Source organism: Malurus melanocephalus, unplaced genomic scaffold (assembly GCF_030028575.1).
Source record: "Malurus melanocephalus ecotype Western Australia unplaced genomic scaffold, MMel_1.1 scaffold_203, whole genome shotgun sequence".
Lineage (NCBI taxonomy): Eukaryota > Metazoa > Chordata > Aves > Passeriformes > Maluridae > Malurus > Malurus melanocephalus.
Window position 1 is genome coordinate 184,080 of NW_026623435.1, and position 7,497 is coordinate 191,576.

A 7,497-nucleotide genomic window follows, 5' to 3' on the forward strand; every position below is an offset into this window, starting at 1 on the left:
ATGGAGTCAAAATGGGAAAGCTGTGTTGGAATGCGATTTGGAACATGGGCAGCAAGATTTTTGAGTAACGTGACTCCATTCCATCATGCACACACCAAACTCGGACTTGAGGCTGCCTGTAACAATCACTCAGTATCTGAGCTATACTTTCCCACCAAGCACCTCTCTTTCAGACCAGTTTCCCTGCTTCTGCTGTTATGGGGTAAGGAAATACAATTCACAATTGCAATAACAGGCATAGAAATCTGCCTCTGGAACAACTGCTCAGTGACTTAATAACAAATTTCTTCTTTTTAAAACCTTCAACTGGCTAGCCAGCACTCATTTGAGTTTTCCTTAGGAATACAGCCTACACATTCTCTCCCATGCAAGATGATGTTATTAAAAGGGATAAAGTGCTGAAAACTTAGCAAGTCCTTATAATCCATCGTGTTTTCCAGTCCAGATGTTGTGGAGTGATGCTTTAAGACTTTTAGGCTTCCCTTAATACAGGGAATACCAGCCAAACATTCCATGTTGTCCGAATCAACAAGCATGCTTAGAAACATAGATCATTTTCCTTTTTAATTTATGTAAGAGAAAGTACTGTGAATTTTGCTCAGGTCCATTCTCACCACTGAGACTATTAATGAATGGCACTGTCTAAAGGTCTGTAAAACAGAATCATTAATTTTAGTAGTGGAAACAGAATCTTCTCCTGAATTCAAAAACAAGTAAAATCCAATTAAGACAGAGAAGCAGGAAATTCCATTCCAAAACGAGGTAGGTGGAACCTTTTCCACTGTAATTTAAAAACTGCTTGCTTCAGTACAGGGTGATGGCTAGTCCTAGTTTTCTGATGGGAGGGTTGGGAAGGGGGGTAGGGTTTGTATTCACTGAAAAGGTAAATTAAAATACACACAGCATTAAAGTTATGCTAAACATCATGCTTTTTATTTGGGGGAAAAGCAAGAAAATAGCAGTACTTCAACAGACTAGAAAAAGCCTCATGTAAATACCAAAAGCACAGCAAATTATACTAAAAGCTGATACATTCTTAAGTCAAAGCACAAAGTTGCATGTAAATATGTGTGTGTATATATATTTATACATGTATAAACACATAGGCACACAACTTTTTAAATACAGGTGTAGCTATCTGGATTATCTGTGTTTTCTTTATCCTTCAGTTTAGTTTTGGGTGAGTGAAGCAATTAGACCAGAATTAACATTAAAAAAATATCCAACCATTGCCACAGACTAGATTAAGAACTTATACACATACACAATTACAGCACAGTCTTTGTGTCCTTTGAATTCCACTAAAATAAGCCAGTTTTAGAGGGAATGCACCCTGGAAGTCTCTTGGCTTTTATCACTGCAACATCCTAGCCTTTGCTAAAAACTAACAGAGGAACTACCCCAGAACATGATCTGCAATTCTTCCTGCAAACTGCATGCATGCCAGACATGAACCATGCAAAAAACCTTCGAGGCTTAAGCCGTTAATTATTACCTTGTGTCAAGATTTAGGCACTGTGCCTTACAGCAATTTTTAGAATCAAATTTAAGAAACAAAAATCGCATTAGGAGTCGATTTTACTTAAAATGGAGAAGGGTGAAGACTCAAGATAGTTGGCAACTCTCAGTTGATCAAGCATTACATGTACACACTATGAAATAATACAAACTTAACCAAGTGCTTTAGTAAGTTCTGAAAACAAAAATAAGTTCTATTTCAAGAACAAGTTAGTATAAAAAGTTTTAACATATGCAAAGTATGTGCTCAAAATATTTATTTTGCGTTTTTAAAAAGAGCTGTCGTCTACCTTACAGCAACAAAGTTCACCCAGTATAAAATATTGCAATTTGTCCCATTATTTCATATGAGAGGTTTCCTTATTCTTCATATGATCAAGAACACTTGCACAAGAGTTCATGTTATTCCAAGCCACATAGTGGCAGACAGACTATGTTTGAAAATGTGCTTTTACCATGCAGTGCAGTAAAAGCTAAGCAAACCATTTCAGAGTAGCGTTTAGCAGGTCAAAGAGCTACATTGATGCAAGAAATCCAGAGAGGAGTATAAAAGTTAATGCCAAGTGGCAGTACCAAGGAAGTGAATTAGATCAACATAAAAAGAAAACCTGCTGATAACATTCACCATCACATGTACAGCTTGTAAGCTAGGAATAAGTTAGCTTAAAGAGAAAAAAAATTTAAACAATGTATGTAAACAATTCATCCAGTACAAAACTGGATGCAGTCAGTAAGAGCAGAACTAGCTTAGTAGTGCTGAGGATGTGCGTGCATCCAGATGCCTGTTCAAAATGCATATATCAATGCCACTGACACCCCCCCCCCCCCAAAAAAAAAAAATTACCTATTGCTATTTACACCACAGCAGAGGCTTCCCTCCCTCCTCATGAAGTTATTACAACTCAGGAAGTTGCTGCTGTCTTCTACGATTAAAATTCCAGTTATAAGCGACCAACATTTGTAAGATGAAAACACCCACCTTGCAAATTATATTGAAAACTCTTGTCAAGCATGTCTGAGGACTCTTCAAAAGTTAAAGTACAGCACTTTCCTCAAGTGGTATTTGCATGAGTAATTTGTACTGAGAGCCTGTTAAAATAAGAGAATTTAACACAACTCAGGGTAGCTGGGTGTTCCTCCTCAAGAAGAGGGATCGATACAAATTCCAGTCATTCTTGTTGAGGTGTTTTACAGGGAGAGAAGAACAAATGAATCTCAGTTCAGTCAGCCTCAAGATGAATCTTCCTGCTTCTAGAAGTATTCCTCCTCTTCATCAAAAAATCCATTTTCCAGGGCATACGAGGAGTCTGCATTAGAGTCAGCTTGGCAGGCACCTTTGTATTCTTGAATGGATTCGTACAGGGAGTAGAGCTGACACAGCAATGACATATCCAGCTGCCGAAGGCCAACCTGAAGGGGGAACAATCAAACAATCAATCATTATTACAATTGCCTTTTTATGGCAGTATAACACTATGTATCATTTGTTGCTAAACAAGAGGTTCAATCTTTTTTCCATTTTGAACTGTTATGAAATACGGAAATGAAGTTCAGTTTCTAAGGTGACAGATGCCCCACAGGATCAACTAGACAAAAGAACAAGGAACAACGTGATGCAGTAGCAAACAACAAAATAGCAAACAACAAAATGTTGTATTACAATGCTGTGCTTAACTTCCAATATGCGTTATTGGAACCATTACAGATAAATTCAAAAAGTCTATATTTCTCATTATGCAAGACAGATACTTTTCCGGAAACACCATTATCTTTCACACATCTTTCTCTCACATGATCACAGGCACTCTGTTCTTGTTTAAAACAGCCTGAAAATAAAAGTTTTAATTGGGACTCTGACTGGTTTTCCTACTTCCCAGCTAAGTACTTCTACTCTAATTTTCTTTTCTGTATTGACATACATAAGCATCTGATAAGGCCAGGTACTGTAGCACAATACAGCACGCTACTTTCAGAGAGCAAACTAAAGCAGAAGTGACAAGGACATATGTCACATCTTGCAAATCTTCAGAGTATTTTCATCTGCCACTCAAGCACAGGCTTGATTATAATTAGGCACCTAATATTTAGAACAGGCTACCTTGTGGTCTGTATCTCTACATCAGGTACAAAACAAGTATGTTGCACTGCAAAGTGAAATAAAGCTACTCATTTAACTCAATGCAGTCTCCCTCTCTGGCAACAAAATGGAGAGTTCACTTGACACTGTCACCTATCCAAGTCAGATAAAATTAAAGCTTGGTTTTGTCTTCCAGCAAATTAAAATCACTACCCAGTTAGAGATTTTTCAAGAAACAGCCGTTTCTGCCTCTTTTTTCAAGGAAGTGTTAAGCTGACAGACTGTTCCTAGTGAGTCTCAGTTTCACCAAATATATGTTTTTGCCACAATTCAACATCAAGAGGAAATAAAGTTAGCAGTCTTTACTGCAGCCTGAAAACCAGGCTGTACTTTACCCAGATTGAGAACTCCTACCTCAAAAATCTCTCCTTACATGTCTAAATTTGAAGGACAGATACACCTGGCACACAAAAAAACCACAAGCTGTACCTAGCACCAAGATCGTCCTTTGACCTTGCTGAACTATCTTGCTAGTTCCTCCTTCTGAAGGTGGGAAGAAGAGAAAAAAAAAATCATACAAAACAATGCCACCGAGAAAAACACAATATTGCATTTTTCAAGGACAACACAAATTACTTGATGAGGTAATTTACACCAAAACACGAAGTCCAAACATGAAATGCTCCAAAGACTAAATGAGAGCATTTTAGGACAAGACATGGAACACTGTGCTCTTTGCCAGCACATTACAGTTAAGCCTTTCCACCACCTCAGATCTACACTACTTTCTTTATCCATCTTCCTTTATAACCTAAAGAAACTGCTCACCTCAGGCAAGAAAGGATGTGAAGCTGGACTTAACACTATGACATGCAAACATGAGACCCACCTGGCAGACTTGCATGAGAGCTAAATGTTTGAGGGACAAGACTACAGTCCAGAACTGTTAAAAAAGCAATCAGGAGTGAGTTGAGCCAAAAAAGTCAACCTGGGGACAGGAGACCTTTGTCTCCCAAGGAAAGTGGGAGCATTTTCACCAGTAGCTCTCCTGTTTCAGCTCTACAAAGGACTTCAGCACTTTCTGTGAAGTTCAATTCTACTGACTGCCAAACATAAACTTCAAGGGAGAAACTACTCAGCAGAATTAACATAACAGGCCTTAAGATATTAAATGTAACCATTTGGTGTTATTTTTCTGTCGTTGCTACTAGTTACAGACAATCAAACACGAAGTCTACAGAGAAAAATGCAACCTCTTCAAAACTTTCAAGTATGATCCCTGAGGTAAGGAAAGTCTGAAGAAATGTCCAACCCTGATAGCATTTCCACAGTTTTTAACGCCAGCCAACCTGGATTTGACTCTTGATAAGGCAACCTACAGCACACAGTTCCATGTGATTAACTCTGTTCTTCACGATCACAGCTCTGAAAAGACCTCTCCTTTCCTCCCTACCTCTCCAAATCATCCAATTCCCCCACTTTCTCAGCTTTAAAAACTTACAAGCACCTTGCTTGATCATGCAGGGACAGATGCTGCTATATATTTATTTCTCACTCAACACGGAAAATTTAAAGCAAACGTATTACTCATTATAAATTGTATCACTGACTGCTGCAAGTAAGTGTATTCAGTATCAATAATAAAGTGCTATTATCCTCTTGACGAAAGGCAGCATATTACCACACAAGAGTCTCTCTAATTTGTACAGGCCACAAAAAAATACATCTGGAAATAAGGAGCCTGTTGCTTGAAAGTCTTTGATTCGTTTAGAAGTATTTTTTTCTTCAAAAGTATTTTATCAAATTACTATCAAGGATAACACAATATTAAAGGTCAGTTCAAAGGGGAAGTCTAGTTATCAAATGACTTTTAAAAGTATCTCATTTGATTTCCCATTAGGAAAAAAAATAGATTTGACTTGTCTAATGAGTTATCCTTGCATTTTTGGAAAGGCTTAAGATGACTAAGACCATATGTCCTTGTTTCCCTTTACAGCATTGCAGAAGAAAGCCCCAGCAGTCGATAGACACCCATCCTTCCTGAGCTTTAATGCAAACTGGCAATTCTAATACATAGTTTTAAGAATTATATCTAACTGTTGAAACACTGGTGGCAGACATTTCAGCACTCTCCTTAATCCACAGAAGGGCCTTTCCACTGACCTTCTTATCCTCAAGCACCTTTTTAGCCTGAGAAAAGTAATCTTGAACTGCGCAGAACTAGAGTTGGAAGAGACCTCTGGAGATCATCCAGTCCAACTCCCCTTGCCCATCTCAAGCATGAGTTTTGAAAGTCTCCAGATAGACTCCATGAGTTCCCTGGGCAGCCTGTTCAGTGCTCTGCCACCCTCAGTGTAAACTTCTCCCTTCATGTTGAGGTGGAACTTCTTGTGTTCAAGTTTATGGCCATTACTCTTCGTGCTGTCGCTGGGCAACACCGAAGACAGTCTGGCACCATCCTCTTGACACCCACTTTGAGATACTTATATACATTAGTGAGATTCCCTCTTAGTCTTCTTTTCTCTAGAAAACACAGGCCTATCTCCCGCAGTCTCTCTTCATAAGAAAGATGCTCCAGACTCCTAATTATCTTTATAGACCTTTGCTAAACCCTCTCCAGCAGCTCTGGAGAGCCCTGTCTTTATCGTACGGATTCTTCCGAATCCTCAGCGCGCACAGCTTAGGCTATTATTAGTCATTACAGCTGCTGCTTGCACTAGAGAAGCACCAACACCCAACTAGTGTTTAATGAAAAGGTGCGCCAGGTCGCCCGGAAGAATTTCGCTATAGTAACGCCGCGCTACAGGATCAAAACAGAGTCCTGGAGAAAACTACACCTAATCACAGCCACTTGGGCTGCACAAATCAGGGCCGACACTGGGGTTATTTTTTAACAGTCTTTCAGCGTGGGTGCCGAGTTCCGGCGGGTGCCACAGGGCGCGGTAAGCGGCTCTCCATCCACACCCGGAGCAGCCCCGCCGCCACCGGCCCCAGCTCTCCCCCCGCCGCCGGTGCCGGAGCGTTTCGGCTCACCCGTGGCAGCCGCGCCGGCTTACGGGGGCTGCACCGGCCCGGGCCACCCGCGCCCACCCCGAGCCGGAGCCAGGGAGCCGTCCTGGCCTCGAGGGGTGGCGGCGCCCCCGCCGCCGCTCGCCATGTCCGCTGCCCCCACCGAGCCCCGGCCCGCCCCGCTCACCATCTCCTTGCGGAGCAGGGCCAGCGCCGCGTCCAGGTTGGGAGGCTTGGGCGGGCGCGGCGAGCCCCGGCCGCCACCGCTCAGCTCGTCTTGGATGCGGGACTTCTGCGCGTAGAGCCGCTCCAGGTCTCGCCAGCGCCCGCCATTGCCGCCGCCGCCGCCGCCCGAGGACGAGGAGTTGAGCAGCCCGCTCAGGCTCTTGGGCAGCGGCGGCAGCCCCGCGCCGCCGCCCGGCCCCAGCAACCCCGGCCCGCTCATCCTGCCGCTGCGGCCACCGACGGAAGCAGCCCCCTCGGCTCCGCCGCGGGAGGCACCGCCCGGAGCCCGCCCCGCCTCCGGGCCGGGCGGGGGCGGGGGAGCCGCGCGAGGCTGGCGGAGGAAGGGAGCGGGGAGAGGTGGCTGAAGTGCTGCGCCGCAGGTGTCCCTGGCGAGGGCCGGTGCGAGGCTCGGCGGCCGCACCGCGGCGGCTTTGTCTGAGGCGAGGCCGGGCGAGCCCCTGCGGGCGAGGCCTCGGTCTGTGCCCCGCGGAAACACCCCGGCGGGAGCGCTCTGTGCCCGGGCGGGGTGCGGCTGAAGGGCCCTGCGGTAACAGGGCTGAGCCTCCGGGCTCGGCCCAGGGGCTGGGGGAGGGATGAAGCGCAGTGAAAGCGAGCATGAAAGCGGTTAACTGCTACAGGCGAAGGGTGACCAGTGCTTCTGTGGCAAT

The 7,497-nt window shown here is 44.0% G+C and overlaps 1 protein-coding gene across 1 annotated transcript; it reads right to left on the reverse strand.

Annotated features, from left to right (window-relative positions):
• Window positions 1-2,343: 2,343 nt before the first annotated feature.
• Window positions 2,344-7,121, reverse strand: FAM89A (family with sequence similarity 89 member A). Its single transcript, XM_057373639.1, has 2 exons — window positions 6,792-7,121; window positions 2,344-2,928 (listed from the first exon to the last, which is right to left on the reverse strand). The coding sequence occupies exons 1-2, from the start codon at window positions 7,047-7,049 to the stop codon at window positions 2,770-2,772; spliced, it is 417 nt and encodes a 138-aa protein (XP_057229622.1). The 5' UTR covers window positions 7,050-7,121; the 3' UTR covers window positions 2,344-2,769.
• Between the last annotated feature and the right edge of the window lie 376 nt (window positions 7,122-7,497).

Coding starts and splice junctions, on each gene's coding strand:
- FAM89A (XM_057373639.1), bottom strand. CDS start 7,049: ATGAGCGGGCCGGGGTTGCTGGGGCCGGGCGGCGGCGCGGGGCTGCCG. Junction 2,929..6,791: donor CCCTGCTCCGCAAGGAGATG/GTGAGCGGGGCG, acceptor TTCCCCCTTCAG/GTTGGCCTTCGGCAGCTGGA.